Source organism: Heloderma suspectum, chromosome 4, assembly GCF_057233095.1.
Source record: "Heloderma suspectum isolate Gila_16-S chromosome 4, 16-S_ref, whole genome shotgun sequence".
NCBI classification, from domain to species: domain Eukaryota; kingdom Metazoa; phylum Chordata; class Lepidosauria; order Squamata; family Helodermatidae; genus Heloderma; species Heloderma suspectum.
In genome coordinates, this window is record NC_139461.1 from 259,163,043 (window position 1) to 259,180,462 (window position 17,420).

General features: G+C 41.3%; 1 protein-coding gene across 1 annotated transcript in view; it reads right to left on the bottom strand.

Moving 5' to 3' along the window:
• ST7L (suppression of tumorigenicity 7 like) overlaps positions 1-17,420 on the bottom strand; it is a 74,397-nt gene that overhangs the window by 52,262 nt on the left and 4,715 nt on the right. The window contains exons 2-5 of the mRNA XM_084853453.1: positions 11,275-11,357; positions 5,456-5,621; positions 4,503-4,557; positions 3,819-3,934 (exon numbers count right to left, since the gene is read on the bottom strand). Of these exons, the coding sequence (XP_084709579.1) occupies positions 3,819-3,934; positions 4,503-4,557; positions 5,456-5,621; positions 11,275-11,357 (420 nt within the window). The remainder of the gene's footprint in view (positions 1-3,818; positions 3,935-4,502; positions 4,558-5,455; positions 5,622-11,274; positions 11,358-17,420) is intronic.

A 17,420-nucleotide genomic window follows, 5' to 3' on the forward strand; every position in this document is an offset into this window, starting at 1 on the left:
CTGTAAGAAATACATTCAAGAAAAGTAAAAGCAATTTTTAAGAGAAATCACACCACCTACTTCTCAACAACATGCTAAATTGACTATTGGGCCCAATAATATTTTATTTTTCATATTATTTCCCATGTTTCTAAGAGAGGAAAATACAAAAGATGGCTAACCAAGTAAGAGCGGAAGTCAAGTGGCAACTGATCCCAAAGGGCTAATGAAAGGTCCCTGTCTCTCCTACGGGCTGCAAGGTAGGCTGGCCATTAATGGACACTGGATGGAATATGACTGGTTAAATGGTAATTGGTGTCAGAAGGCTGATGCAATTGGCCTGGCTGTTACTTCCTTCCCTTTTGCCAGGTCCTGGCAATATGGGGATTCATCTTGTCAAAGTAGTGAGGAAGGTTCTCATCACTGCCACTTAGTGGGCTGAATTCAAGGTTTTGGAAACCAAACCCTAATTCTGAAAAGGCTATATAACTAAACACTCCTGAACTGACAGTACAATTGTATACCTGTCTACTCAGAAGAAAATCCCATTGAAATAAATGGGGCTTAGTCCCAGGTAAGCAAGTATTGCAGCCTGCATATCTGATCTTCCTCAGTTTTCATAAGAAAAGTGGAGAATCTTTATATGTTTCTTTTGGAACTAAACCTGCAACTGGTCCAGCAAGAGTAATGTGGAAAATGTTGGAACATTTTTCTGGAAGTATAATGTTAGTTTTGGCTTAGATGATGAGACAATATACTACATTCATACAACAAAAACACAGTTCTCATATCATTAAACATATCATCAGATCAACTTCCAGACAGCTAGTTCTTGCTGATTTAGATGAACTAGTAAGCATTAGTACATCATCTGACAAAAGCCAGATATGCCTTTGCTTTAAAGATGGGGTAGATAATATGCAACCCCCCAAGGCAATTTTGTGCAATCAGAAGCTGTAAAATCTCATAATCTCAGATTTTTTAAAAAAAGTATATTTAACATTCACAAGTACACAGACTTTCAAGCCTTACTGCTTTTAAGTGACAAACTCCAGAGGGGTAACCTGCCTTAAATGAAGCAGTAGTCTTAACTTCAGGGTGATATTCCCTACTGTTCCAGAGGAATAGAGTAGTGTGTTACCAGAAAGGGTCTTTAAGCTGTCACAGGACTAACAGAATATGTGGCCTAATCTTCTGCAGAATAGAGCCTGCTTAATGCATCTGATGAAGTAGACCCTAGTTTATGAATGCTTCTGCCACAGTAAATCTTTTAGGGTGCAATCCTATGCATGTTTAGACAGAAAAAAGTCCTACAACTCCCAGCATTCCACAGATTTTTTTTCTGCCTAAACATACATAGGATTGCACCCTGAAAGATTTACCGTGCCTTTATTCTTTGAGGTACCACAAGACTCCTTTTTGTTTTCTACCATGTGGATATAGGCAGGGCAGGTGGGTAGCGCTCTGCACAGGTGGAAAAACATATGAAGATGTTATCACAGACACAGAACATTATGGAAATAATAATGATCTAAGGTTAGTTTATCTTAATTAGGCTTCTCTATTCCAAGATGGCATAGAATAGCCACTACATATAAAATATACTATATCAAATTTAAGACTGAAATCTTATGAACACTTGCTTGGGAGAATTAAGTCAATACAAGTCAGTCCCTCAAAAGGGCCTGCCATACTTTGATAACATGCTCAGGCTGGAACTTTGGAGAGCTTCTATGGACAAGCAATTTCTTAGCTGTGAGAAAGCTATCAAAGCCTCTCTACATGCCTTTGGGCTGTTCTATACATTCAGGAAAATTGCATGGTACAGACTTCTTAAAACTTTACTACTTCAGAATGCAATTGCGAGATCAGATGTCTGAATACTTCACCATGTAAAGAGACTGTTTGCCTGTAGAAAGACAGCCCGACACTGAGGTTTCTATCCTAGGCCTGACATGCTGTTAGTTAATTTATCTGCAGGGAGATTTCAGGTTGAAGGTACAAGAAAGCAATGAATCATACAATGCACCATGTGCATTCCAAAATGAACGCATTCAATCTTAGCAGGGCTGCAGCTCTCCTGAATGTGTTGCTCAGCTCTTTTGTCATACTGATGTGTTATACAAACAGAATAAGAGATGGCTCTGAAAGCACATGACCGTCCAACTGCTAAAGTGAAGGGGATATAGCTTTGAGCAGCACTTAGATGGGAGACTGCACAGCACCAAGGTAAGCTGCTCAAGCATCGAATGAATACAACAAATCAGTAAGTAAAAATATAGAGGAGTTCTATTGCAGATCTAAAAAATTGTGACAATACTTAAAAATGGAAGCTTTCAATGTTTGCAGGATCCAAATGATTTAAGAATTTGTAAATTGAAAACAGGACTTCAGACTGCTCACAGTTGAACTAGCACGCACGCACACACACACACAGAGCCACTTCACATCTAATGCTAAACCATTACAAGGATAAGCCATGATTATCCTTAGGCTCACAAGCTCCCACCTCCCCTCCTCCAGTCCAGCTGCAAGGAAATAGGAAGCTTTTGCTTCCATTTTAAATCAACTACAGCTTAACCGTAAACTGTGGCTAGTGGAAGCAAGCAGCTTTGTAAATCAGTTGTAAAGACAACTGTTTGAAGTTGTCTTGTTTCTGCTAACCATAGTTAACATAAACCAGTTTAGTGGAATCAAATGACACAAGAAGCTGTGGTTAATCAAAAATGTAAGCAAAAGCTGTTGCTCCCCCTTGCAGCTGTGCTAGGGGAAGAGGCAGGGACCCCAAGGGCCCAACACTTGCCCTTGTAACACTAAACTGTATACTTCCCATTACTGCTCCCTCCCTTCCAGTAGCTAAAGTAACAGTGTGCCACAATTCTGTGGGAGCTGAGAAAAAGCACAGCATGGAGTTTGGGGTGCATAATTTAACATATTGAGAAACTCAGCTTTCACTGAAAACTAAAAGAAAATTTCTAGGCCTGTTGCTGCAAAGATATGGTCGAAGGAGTGTCGGCTACGCCTCTGAAATCTCAGGATGTCAGAAGCATAGCTGAATAAGATTTCTAATGGTTTGAAGTGGGGCTTCAGTTCCTTCTTGACTCACTCCATGATTAGCAGAATATGGGAAAATAAGAGAAACTACAAATATACATAACTTATACAGGGCACAGAATTTGGCTTTTCTTGGTTCAGGATTCCCCCATCCCCCACCCCCGTTAGCACCAAGTACACACAGGCCTGGCAATGCTCAGTAGAAAGATTCAGCATTTATAAGAGCATTTCATGGTATGAGATGGTTTCTGGAAAATGTGGGGTACTAGACTTTTGCACAGACTTGTAAATATGTTGATTTTATTTTCTTGACTTTTTAGAAAAGTGGTGGGAGACCTCCAACCATGGGCCAACTTTGGATCTGCAGGCCTCTCCATCTGGACTTCCAGACACTCCCCAAGCCATACTCTCTCTGCCTAAGCACACATTCCATCACCGGCCCCCTCTGGCTTATTGATATTATTTACACAGTCCTGCTCTTTCCTGCAATCACAAAGCAGAACTTTGCACATATTGGAGAAGAAGAATCCCTGGATGCCAATATCTTTATTTTTATATTGCATACTGAACAAAAGTAAGAATCACATATACAACTCCACTCACTTTTGCTCTGGCCACACTCACTGTAGAACAGAAAGGCCCAACAGGCGTCAAGCAAGGTAATATGGATCTTGACAGAAAAACAGTTCCCCACCCCTGGGTTAGAACAAGCATTTCCAACAAAAAAAAACCCACATCCCATTCGCCTTTTTACCTTTCACACAGGAAAAAAAATCTACCGATACCTGCATCTGAAGGCCGAAGCGAGTCTGTTTCACATGTGAAAAAAGTCTGATGATCCTGAGCAGACAAGTTCATATCATAGTATGTAAGTGGCTCCTTTCCAGTCACCCAAGTGTACCTTCAAAAAGAAAAAAGGAGGTTTCATTAACAGTGCAATCCTATGTATGTCTACCCAGAATTAAGCCCCACTGAAGTCAATGGGGCTTACTCACAGGACTTATTTACATGAGAAACTGAGGTGTATTTATCTGAGCAGTTTAAACTTTTTTGTGTGGATGATATGACGGAGCCTGAATAAGGAGGGGGTCATACATGGAAGGCAGGAGGAGGTTACTTTAAGCTTTACTCCAATGAAGGATATCAGCCTTGGGATGATTATTCACTACATGTTCCAAAGCTGGCTGGAAGATATGCAGTGATGCTCATGATGGTCATTACTCTCTTTGTATATACAAAATGATAAATTCACTGTGTCCATTAGAATATGCATTTCTAAAAACCTGAAGAAATGTAACCTAGACAGAAATGTTCTGTCTTTACAAAGGAAAGAATTAGTCACCTATCCAAACAGGTGTCCACTATGTCTTGGTCTATGGAATAGGATTGTAAACTTGTGACAAACCAGGAGGCCTGGTTCCATTTTTATTTACACAAATGACTACAAAACAAAAACAAAAATACAATACCTGCTATATTCTGCTCCTCTAAAGAGATTGAGGGGATTTCTCCATACCTTGCACTCTGTGAAAAGAAACAGATTTTAATTTTAAAATTAAGTTAGTACTGCAGGTTCTTGATAGATATGTCTCTGTATGCTGAGACCCAGTTCAGACTAATTATCTTGGTCTAATAAACGTAAGATCATTACATCTGAATGAGTCTTACGTATAAAAATGTGTTTCTTCCAACATAACCATGGTTTGATCAGAAAAGAACAAAGAGTTCACATACTCCCCCCTCTCTTACCTGTGGCTTCTCATTTTCCTGTTTAGTTCTCATCATAATTTACCATGACATCCAAATCTGCAAACTATGGATAGTGCTTACCCTCCAAACCAAAATCATAAAACATGGTTTGAAGCAGACTTCCAATTCTGGAGGACAAGCGCTAGCCATAGTTTGTGGATTCAGATGTCATGGCAAGTTATGGTGAGTGCTAAGAAAAAAAGGAAGGAAAAGTTGAGAAAGAGGGAAGCACATGGCTTGTTTCGGATCCTCCAAATAATGGTTTAGATGACTGCATGAATTGAGTCACCACTTCAAGAAAGCAAAGTTCTTCTATTACAGTATATGTGAAAAGTCAGAGATCCTCAAAATACTGTCATTTAGACATATATAGGTGGAGGTTTGAGGGCAGAACATCTGTTATGGTACAACTAAAATCATATTGTTTAGGGATTTGAAAGAGTTAGAAACCAAGTTACTAACTTCAACATCCCTTCCCCTCTACAATCCCTTGTACAAATCCAATTAACTTCATCATTTCTCTTATTTTGATTATACTTCTCAAGACAAAAGATTATCTGATGCAAAGCTGGAACCATTTACAAAAATAAACATAGCTTGCATTTACAGGTCTTGGCTAAGGCCAGCTATTATAAATTACATTTACACAAAGCCAGACTTTGGAAGCAATCACCTGACAGACTCTGCCTGTTCATCTCATTTTCTCCGCTAGTGGCAGAGAAAGTTGCCTGTTGAGAACTGGTGTTCTCTGATCCTCCAATAAGTGGTCGCAAATGGCTCACGGATACCTGTTCAATGAAAGATGTGCCATATTTTCTGAAATACCACCATTCAAATATCTGTAATAAGAAACAGAAACATTTGTAGAAGACACAGTATACCACAGGGTGAAAAATCATGTAAATCTCTCACAAAACTATAGGTTATTTAAACTATCCACAATTATTTAAGTTTCTTCCCATCAAATAAGGCTAATAGTTTGCCCATAGAGCCAAACAAAAACAAAATAAACTTATGCGTAAAAATGATAAAATATGGGGTAACATGAACCATTCAGTTGAACAACTTTGCATTAGCGAATGATAACATTTTTACCATCTCTTTGGTTACTGTAACACTCTTTGCTTAAGCCTAAGGCAAATGGAATTAAAGAACATGACAGTGCAATTGTGGCTGCACAGAAGTACCACAAAAAAAACTTTCCAGCTGAAGCAATGTCCTTCCATAATACTGCTGGAAGAGGCAATATTATTATCATGGATACCTCTGACAATTGTATAAGTCAATAATAATAATAATAATAGTAATAATAATTTACTTTTAAGGCTGTAGTTTCTTTTTCTGTATAAGTGCACCACCTAGAGTTCGATTGGTGTATCAAAGGTACTTTTCATCTTCAGACTGACAAATCTTTGCTAACACAAAGACCTATCGTATTTCTTGTAACGGAGGAATGTAAACAGCAAGGTTCCCCAAAGATCTATAGTGTGACTGATGTTTTTTTAACTTGTCCATTAATCATCTGGAGTTAGGGATGAGCAGTGAGGTGGCCATGTTTGTCTGTGACAATTTTTTGAAGTGATTAAACAAAAAGAGAATACAAAGAGCTCCAAATGGGTTTCGTCAAGTTAGGGGACTGGGCATTAACATAACAAATACAGGTCAGTGTGAGCAAGCATAAAGTAATGCACATTGGGGCAATAAATCCTAACTTAATATATATGCTGATGGGGTCTGAGATTGCAGTAACTGATCAAGAAAGTAATATTAGAGTTGTGGTGGATAGCTCAATGAAATGCTGACTCAGTGTGCAGCTGCTGTGAAAATGGCAAATTCCATGTTCGGGATCATTAGAAAAGGAACCAAACCTAAAACTGCCAATATCATAATGCCATTACAGAAATCTATGGTGCAACCACACTTGAAATACTGTGTACAGTTGTGATCACTGCACCGCAAAAAGGATACTGTAGAGATGGAAAAGATGCAGAAGAGGGAAACCAAAATGATCAAGGGGCAGAAGCAACTCCCCTATGAGGAAAGGCTACGTTTGGAGCTTTTTAGCTTAGTAAAAAGTAGGGTAGATTGATTTAAAACAAGAAAAAAGGTTGATTTAAATCAAGGTTCCCACTGAAAGTTCCATACATTTCCTAAACAATGCCGCAAATTTGATCACTAAACCATGGGTAGTATCCAGTGTTAGTCCTATGTAGAATAAATCCATTTAAATGAATGGGACTTAAGTTAGTCATGACTAACTTAAGTTTCATTCATTTCAATAGTCTACTCTACAATAGTCTACAAAGGACTTACGTTGGATACTATCCCGTGTTAATTTACAACTAAGTAAAAGTATTATTTACACTGTGTGGTATTTTTACAAGCAGACTTTGCATCTCTGTCTCACTGTACATATTTTGCATTTTTCCTATAGAGGCAATGCCTTCAAAATAGTCACACATGGGCTCTTTCCTATGACCAGCACCCACAACAGTTTGGGGCTCACTGCCAGGCAAGCGGTTATAGGATTGGAGCCTAAGTATGAGAATATAGTAAGATATTGTCCTTTCTTTTTCTTTCCAGCGTTGCGTCTTCACTCTGTCCTAGCCCAGCCTTGTCCTCACAAAAACAAAGTAGCAAACAAAAATGAGATGCCCATGACCGATAGGCTGAAGCAAGATTTGATCGTTACTAGGCAAACTCAAACTCTTTATTTTCATGAGGTGAAAATGAATGCCTGTTTGGAAGTAAGAACATAAATATATGTATGTATTTGAGAAATGATCAGATTGTTTCTTAATTTCAATAGAAAAGCCTCCTTTAACTCATTGTATCTGGTAGAGGTGTTAATTCAGTTTAGAGATTAACCATACAGCTAAGATGCTTATATCCAGACTATTTAATGTTGACATAGTTATTAAGAGAAACTTAGTAGTTACATGTTAATTTTTTAAACTTGATTTTTCTGATCTTTAAAAAATCTAATTTTTTACATCCTATTATATTGTCATTCTGTCTTAACTAACCCCTCTGCCTTGCTTGGCCCAACCCCACCACTATATAAGCACTGAACAACAGTACTATCAGCCCATGTTTTAGCACATATAATTTTAGTCAAGAGAAACAGAAACTGAAAGCCAAGAATTTTCAAGAAGTAAAAGTTGGGTAATTAGGCTGGACAGAGCTATTTTCATGATGTGAAAAACTGAAATGAATGCCCATGCTTGATTGATAAGCTATTCTTTATTGATTGACTGATTGATTTGATTTGTATCCTGCCTTTCTACCAAGAAAAATGGTACTCATGGCATAATTCAACGTATGCAAGTGTGAGAGAGCCATTAATTGATTTTTATGAGACTATGGGCCAGTTCACACATCATGATAAGTCATGCTGAAAACAGACAGATGGTTGGGCACTTGCCATGGTTTGTTTCCCCCTTTGTCCTCCCGTCTGCTCCCAGCACATGTCCCAGGGGCCTTTGCAGTACAACTTGCCTATACTCCTGCTGTGATGAGACTCCCCCCTTCCCACTTTCTTGCCTTCCGAAGCACCTGCACTGACATATGTATATAAGCCATATTTTCATGGTGGGGGACGGGACGCTTCCTTACATTTTAGGATGAGGTGGTTGAGGTTTTTATTTATTTTCTTTCTTTAACATTTTTTTTAAAGCTTCCTTGGCTGGTCCTTGCAGCCAGAGACGAACAACATTCCTCTTCCTAGTACAGCTGTGTGTGTATGCATGATTGACTTACCTCTGTGTAAGCTTGTGCACCCCAATTTGGGACCATGGCGATTTGAGAGGGGGATTTAATCTTTTCGTCCTTTTTTTCATGCTGAAATCCCACATGCCCATACACACATAACTGTGCTAACTTGGATCACAAGGGAATAAAGCTGGTCACTGTCAAATGAAGCACCAAGCTGGAGGACGACGGGTGCAGGGCACTGCAGTGAGAAGTCAGGTTTTTTGCCGCTCTTGCCTGGCATCTCTGTAGCCCTTTCAGACAAGCCATGCACAATCCACACTGCTGTGTTTGCATGTCACAGCAAGCCATCATGAAAACAAGCCACCTTGAACAAGCCAACAACCACCCATGGGTTCTCAACCTATGCTTAAACCATCCTGCTGGGATTTTACAATACAACAAACCACTCTGGACAATATGACAAGCCACTCTGAAAAAAAATAAGGATGACAACCACTGTGGGTTGTCGTGTTGTGCAAACCAGGTCATTATGTATGTTTGGCATGTTTATGAGATTTAATTGTCATGATGTTATTTTTAAAAGAGAGAAATTGATAGTTTACTTATGATTCTAAAAAATAGTTTAAAATCCAATTTAAATTTTAAAAAATGATACTTCAAAAAAACACATTGATTTTGATCACCCTGGAAAAAAGGTGAATACAGGTTGGCCCAATAGAGGTGTATAAAGTTATGCATGGTATGGAGAAAGAGCATAGGGACAAGTTTGTCTCCCTTTCTCATAATACTAGAACCTGGGGTCATCCAATGAAACTGAGTGGTAGGAGATTCAGGACAGATAAAAGGAAGTACGTCTTTTAGGTAAACCATGGAACTTGGTACCACCAGATGTAGTGATGGCCACCATCATGGATGGTTTTAAAAGTGAATTAGACAAATTCATAGAGGATAAGGCTATGAAAGGATATCAAAGCCACTTGAATGCCATTTTCTGATAGAAAGGTGGGGTACAAATCAAATGAATAAATAAAGGATATAGCCTGATGGCTATATATTACATCTAGTATCAGAGCTAGTATACCATTTGCTGGGAATCATGACTGAGAGGGTGCTCTGTCCTTTTGTGAGCTTTCCATATGCATCTGTTTGGTTACTGTGCTAACAGAATGCTAGATTGGATAGGCCTTTAGTCTGATCCAGCATAGTGGTTCTTATGTTCACATTTCACCATATATATATTCCCAACTTCCAAGCATTCCAAGAGTTTCAAAAGATACTGAAGATGTAGATATGACTTATTCTTGGTTACTGTATTCCCAAAGGTAACATCAGCAAAAGAAAAATACCCCCCCCCCGGGGGGGATGTTTAACAACAGCAACAAAATGCAAACAGCAACCTCTCTTTCTCATCAAAACCAGGTGAGGCAGTGGCTGTTCTGAACCAGTGCCTGGGCACGGTAATGGACTGGATGAGGGCTAATAAACTGAAACTCAATCCAGACAAGACGGAGGTACTGTTAGTGGGTGGTTCGTCTGCCCGGCTAGGTGATATTCAACCTGTTCTGGAGGGGGTTGCACTCCCCCTAAAGGATCAGGTTCATAGTTTGGGGGTGCTCTTGGATCCAGAACTGTCACTTGAGGCACAGCTGAACTCAGTGGCACGGAGCACTTTTTATCAGCTTAGGCTGGAATACCAACTACGCCCTTATCTGGACAGAGATAGCCTAGCTACAGTTATCCATGCTCTGATAACTTCTCGTCTGGATTACTGCAATGCGTTATATGTGGGGCTGCCTTTGAAAACGGTCCGGAAACTTCAGCTGGTCCAAAATAGGGCAGCAAGATTGTTAACAGGGACTGGCCTACGAGCTCATATTACGCCAGTACTTTTCCAGCTGCACTGGCTGCCAGTCCATTTCCAGGCCCGATTCAAAGTGCTGGTGTTAACATTCAAAGCCCTTAACGGCTTGGGGCCAGGTTACCTGAAGGATCGCCTCCTCCCATATGTGCCTGCCCGGACCTTAAGATCATCATCAGCGGCCCTTCTCCATGAGCCTCTGCCAAAGGAAGTGAGGCGGGTGGCTACTAGGAGGAGGGCTTTTTCTGTTGTGGCACCCCGGCTCTGGAATGAGCTCCCTAGTGAGGTTCGCCTGGCGCCTACATTGTACTCCTTTCGGCGCCAGGTGAAGACCTTTTTATTTTCCCAGGCATTTTAGCTTTCTAAATTTTTATCTTTGCTGTTTTAAATCTGTATTTTAAACTCCTGTACTGCTGCTAGGTTTTATTGTGGTTGTATTGTTATATTGTGGTTTTAATGTTCTATATATTTTAAATTGTTTTATTGTGTGTTGTTTGGTTTTAATTTTTGTGAACCGCCCAGAGAGCTTCGGCTATTGGGCGGTATAGAAATGAAATAAATAATAATAATAATAATAATAATAATAATAATAATAATTAAAAAATAATAATAACAAAATCCTAAAAGGGGGTCAGATTATGGTATACAGAGTCCAATATACAGAGTACCTGTATCAACCTCTTACTTCTTCATCCTAAAAGGCAACAGAACTGACTAGATAAATATTCTAGAAATAAAACTGTCCTTTTCTCGTTCTCTGATCCATCTACAGAGCCTGAAGGTTACTATATGGTACTTGCTTCCTGCATTATAAATGCCTGTTAGGCCAAGTAGTAGAATCCTCTTGCTTTCTCTGTATTTCTTGTACTATAGGACCAACACAAATTCAAATAAGGAAGAAAATAGAGAAAAATACTTACAAATATTAGACCAGATATCAAAGATGAAGTCCCCGTAAGTGCAACATAGAATTTTGGAGTCAGCGTGCTCAAGAAGACAGTCACTGCCAATGCGAAAGGACAGCCTTGTCAATTAATACATTTGCTTCTCTGAGAGTGTCTTCAAATATTACGTATGCAGCATCTCCAGGCACACACACAGTTCCACCTTTGGTTGGTGGCACTTCTTGAAAAGTATGAATGAGAACTCGGGCTGGCTATAGATGCAGATATATACAGCCCTCACAAGCTCTGCATAGACAATTACGAGAAGCATTACCAACCAATTCACAAAAACAGAATATTTGACTAGAAGTACCTCTTAAAACAATGTCAGAATCTTCAATCCTATTAGGATTAGTGAGTGGCCCTAGGCATTTATAGAAAATTTGAAAGTTATTAGGAAAACTACCAAACACAGAAATCATTGCTAAGGGGTAACATAACACATGTCAATTTCTTGAAGTATGGCAAACTTCAATAGAAACCACTAATAGCCTTGAGCAGCCTTCCCAATCTGGTGCCCTCCAGATGTTTTGGATGTCAACTCTCATCACCCTAGGAAGCATGGTCAATGGTCAAGAATGCTGGGACTTTGGGTCAAAAACACCTGGAAAGCACCAGGATGAGGAAAGCTGGCTTTGAGCATCTTAGTTAAGATCTTGGTTCTAGCTTTCCTAGGTAAGCTTAAACCCAAGTATCCCTAACAGAGAAACACAGTTTTAACACAGTGCAGTTTTACTTAAACCTGTTGTCACTGGCTGCGATATGGCACTCACTGACATGGAAGTAAGATTAATTAAAATCATTAGGATTTGTTTTTATGTAATATAGTACTGATCAAGTCAATTTAGAAACACTCTATAACTGCAAGAAACAAGAACAGACCTGCAGATGTGAACAATATTGAAGAACTGAACAATACAAATCTACATTCTGTTTCAGATAAAACTGCTCAATTCTGAGTTCTCACAACAGGGAATTGTGTTGAATAATCAACTTTTGTCAAAATACAAAGCATTCCAAAGCTGCACATATTATTTATATATAGTGTAGTCATCAAAAGACTGAGATTTGCTATGTTCCTTAGGACCCAATCCTATGCATCTTTAGACAGAAAAAAGTCCTACAACTCCCAGCATACTAAGGTTGCACTCTTTTAAACACTTACTTGGCTAAAGAATGCTGGGAGTTGTAGGACTCTTTTCTGTCTAAAGGAACATTAGAGTTTAATACCCAAAATATCTCATTAGCGTAGCATTTCCAACCTGCAAAGTATTTTACAGCTTTCATTCATATTCCTTATTTTACAGACAAATAACAGTGTTCTACGCCACTGAACAAATTCTTGGCTTAACTGCAGCTCCAGCTAAGGAGGAAAATAAAGGTACAAGGCGGCAGGGGAGATTCCACTTTGGGAACTCAATCAAAGGATTGGATCTAACTGCTCATCATACTTTACATTTTCCATATATCAGGGCTGATCCACACCTGACATTTTGAAATCTGTCACAAAAAACTAGACTTTAAATGGCACAATACTTGTGTGACATTCTAAATATTTAATTAAGGCTGCAGTCCTATACACACTTAGTGGGAGTAAGTCTCATTGAATTCCATGGGACTTACTTCCCAGCTGATGTGCACAGGACAGCACTGTACACGACAAGAGTTTTCTCACAGTATGTGCATAAGGCTATCAGTGGCTACTACTCATGATGGCTATATATTATTTCCACTATCAGGGTCAGTATGCCTCTATATGCCTGTTGCTTGGAACACGAGCAGGAGTGTGCTGTTGTACTCACGTCCTGCTTGTGGCCTTCCCATGGGCATCTAGTTGACCATTGTACAAGCAGAATGCTGGACTAGATAGGCCTTTGGTCTGATCCAGCATGGCTCTTCTTACATTCTTCAGTGGTGATCAGGGAAAGATTGGCCCCCCATTTCTGGGCATATTGCACATTTTAACCCAAATTCAAAATGAACCTGAGCCTCAGACTGGTTGGAAACCCAAGTATTCTTTGAAGCCAATTCATATGTTTTACTAGACATTCTTTGTGTAATTTCCTGTGGCACAGGGCAATTTTGTTCCTCCTCCTCACTGGACATTTTCCCCGACTTACTCTCTAATTCTTGTAATAGATTTTAATAGGATTTGTCTTGCACTTTTGCTTAAAGTACTAACTGGCCTGGAAGTAGGGGGTATAAAGCCATAATCATACAAGTACTAACCTAACCCTCTTGGAAGCCCACTTTCATATACGTAGAACATTTGATTTTTCAGCCAAAATTTGTCTGAAACAGCATTAAGCAAATTGGAGAAAATTCTATGTAGGTTTTAGCCTCCAAAAAAGATACATGTTCAACATGGTCCATTGCGAAGAGTCACTTAGGATGCAAGCCTATGGGTTGCACTCCCTTTAGAAGGAAGCCTCCATTAGATACATAACCTGAGGCATTACTAGTGCAATGTATTTTTCATAAACTTGTCCTTCAAGAAAGTTCAAAGGTAGCTGCAGGTTTAGAATGAAGACGCCACCATAAGCAATTATATTGATACATGACTTGTGGCTAGGAATCCATAGGAAGTCAAAATGCTGATTTCAACTTATAAAACCCTAAACAGTGTGGACATTGATTATGCCAATCTCCTTCCCTATCTTGAAAGGGAACAAGGAGTGCCCTATTATCATCAGTACATCAAGTTTTAATCAGAACAACACAAAAGGATGTGCCTCTGAGGGCTGTTTCATCATGAGAGTTTCTATTTGTTGCATTTTGTGTTTTTATCGTTTCAATGACAAATTATTATTCTCCTTGATATCATAGAGAAGAGTAGAACACATTAAAAAAAATTAACTTGTAATACAAAATGCAGAGAAGACCTTTTCCACTGACTTAGCGAACTTATCACACGTTTGTGTGTATGCCATGATTATGAGGGAGTACTAGGTGGTATCCAATGGGGGCGTAGCATTACCGCTAATGATGTTGTACAGTGTAAGCTACTCTGAGCACAACTGCCTAGTGCAAAGGGGAAAAGCTGTAGTTTGCTGCCAAAATTCAATGGCAAAGTGCTGCCTTTTTCCTTTGCAGTGGCAAGCTCTAACGGCATTGCACTAGCATTGGCTTATGCTAGTGCAACATCTGTAGCACTAATGGTGCACCACCACTGGATACAACCCATCTTGAGAATCCCAGTTTTCATATTTATAGATTGATAGCACAAGTTTTCATATTTATAGATTGATAGCACAAGATTGATAGCACAAGCAGAGCAAGCTGCTCCAGCTGGTCAAGGGACTACAGAAGCAGGCAAGCTCCCAGAGAGCGAGCGAACAGAGCGAGCGAACAGGGGGAGCAAACAGGAGTTGGCCAGGGGAGTTGCAGTGGTTGAAGAGACAAAGGAGACAAAGGAGACAGAGGCTAAGAGGTAAGTGGGTTGCAGGAAGCCCAGGGCGCTGCCCTTTATCCTTCTGACTGGCTGTGAGCTCACCAGGAGCTTCTGAGAGCTCCAACTGAATTGGAGGGGTGTGGCCTGAGTACTCCCAGCAGCTGACTGGGCGGGAAGCTTCAGTCTGTTTCCCGCCTCCCAGCTGAGCAGAGCAGAGCAGAGCAAGCTGCTCCAGCTGGTCCAGGGACTACAGAAGCAGGCAAGCTCCCAGAGAGCGAGCAAACAGAGCGAGCGAACAGGGGGAGCAAACAGGAGTTGGCCAGGGGAGTTGCAGTGGTTGAAGAGACAAAGGAGACAGAGGCTAAGAGGTAAGTGGGTTGCAGGAAGCCCAGGGCGCTGCCCTTTATCCTTCTGACTGGCTGTGAGCTCACCAGGAGCTTCTGAGAGCTCCAACTGAATTGGAGGGGTGTGGCCTGAGTACTCCCAGCAGCTGACTGGGCGGGAAGCTTCAGTCTGTTTCCCGCCTCCCAGCTGAGCAGAGCAGAGCAGAGCAAGCTGCTCCAGCTGGTCCAGGGACTACAGAAGCAGGCAAGCTCCCAGAGAGCGAGTGAACAGAGCGAGCGAACAGGGGGAGCAAACAGGAGTTGGCCAGGGGAGTTGCAGTGGTTGAAGAGACAAAGGAGACAAAGGAGACAGAGGCTAAGAGGTAAGTGGGTTGCAGGAAGCCCAGGGCGCTGCCCTTTATCCTTCTGACTGGCTGTGAGCTCACCAGGAGCTTCTGAGAGCTCCAACTGAATTGGAGGGGTGTGGCCTGAGTACTCCCAGCAGCTGACTGGGCGGGAAGCTTCAGTCTGTTTCCCGCCTCCCAGCTGAGCAGAGCAGAGCAGAGCAAGCTGCTCCAGCTGGTCCAGGGACTACAGAAGCAGGCAAGCTCCCAGAGAGCGAGCGAACAGGGGGAGCAAACAGGAGTTGGCCAGGGGAGTTCGGCAGGGGAGGTCAAGGGGGAGGCCCCTAACATTTTTTTTATTTTATTTTATTTTATTTTTTTTTACTAACTTTTTTTCATTTATTTGTCTTGTAACACACACTTCCACACCAGTGGGACTCTGCTTTTAACCTCTACTGAGTAGAGGAGCAGGCACAGGCTAGTCTAGAACAATCACAAAGCTAGACACAAAAAGGGAAAAGAGGCTATGGAAGGACAAGACTCTCCAGTGGTGGTGACCTGCAAGGTGTGTGCAATGTTTGTTTTCTTGCCTGAGAACAACATGGCCTACACCTGCAACAAGTGCAAGTTGATCACGCTGCTGGAGGAAAAAGTAAGTGGACTGGAGCGGCGACTGTCAACCCTCCGGGGAATAAGAGAACACGAAGAGTTCTTGGACAGAATGGGGGAACTACAGCAGCAAAGGGCAGACCACAAGCTTGAAGAGCAACAGCAAGATGAGGCAGTGGGAAATGCTGAGGTGAAGAAAAATGGAGTAGAGGATACTCCTTGGAAAACGGTGACAGTTAGGAGAAGAAGAACTAGACGACACTCTGCACCAGTGGAAGCGGTGGAGCTGTGGAACCGATTCCAGGTACTTGCAGATGAGACTGGAGGACAGCCTGCAGAGGAAGAATCACAGGGGAACCTGCATGAGAGTGAGCAAGAGGCTAAAGGTCAGTCAAACAGAGGCGATGAAACCCAGGCCTACAAGAAGAAGAAGAGAAGAGTGGTAGTAGTGGGAGACTCCTTGCTGCGTGGGATCGAGACCCAAGTATGTCGCGAAGACCCGTGGACTCGCCAGGTATGTTGTCTCCCGGGAGGACAGATTAGAGACGTGACTGAAAGGTTGCCTGCACTCATAAAGCCCACTGACAGGTATCCCTTTCTTCTCATCCATGTGGGAACAAATGATACCGCCAAGCGGAGCTACGAAGAGATCACGTCAGACTTTGAAGCTTTGGGAAGGAAACTCAAGAACTTTGGGGCCCAGATAGTTTTCTCATCCATCCTTCCAGTAGTTAGAAGAGGGATAGAAAGGGAACGAAAAATACTCCGGGTGAATGACTGGCTACGAAGGTGGTGCCGACGAGAGAGATTTGGATTCTGGGACCACGGGCTATACTTCCTGGAAGATGGGCTGTTGGCTAGGGATGGGTTGCACCTCACAAAGGCTGGGAAGAATGTGTTTGGCCACAGCATGAAGAACTTCATCAGGAGGGCTTTAAACTGAATCCTACGGGGAAGGGAGATGTAATGTTGGGGGTAACAATGGACGTAGGCGCATGCACTGCAATGGAGAGAACAGCTCTGATAGCGTCCAATAATAGTCTTCAGACACAGGTAGGAAGAAAGCCAGACTATGAAGCACATGGTCTTCGATGTCTATATACTAATGCCCAGAGTATGGGAAACAAACAGAACGAACTTGAACTCTTAATACAGGAGGGAAATTATGACTTGATAGGTATAACTGAGACTTGGTGGGATGACTCTCATGACTGGAATACAGCAGTTGAAGGATATAACTTGTTCAAAAAGAACAGGAGGAACAGAAAGGGAGGCGGGGTTGCACTGTATGTGAAAAATACATATCTCTGCACAGAAATACAGGAGGAGGAGCTTGGTAGCCCCATCGAGAGCATCTGGGTTGAAATAAATGGAGCAAAGAATAAAAGGAACCTGGTGGTCGGAGTCTACTACCGGCCACCCAATCAAGGAGAAGACAAGGATGAAACTTTTGAA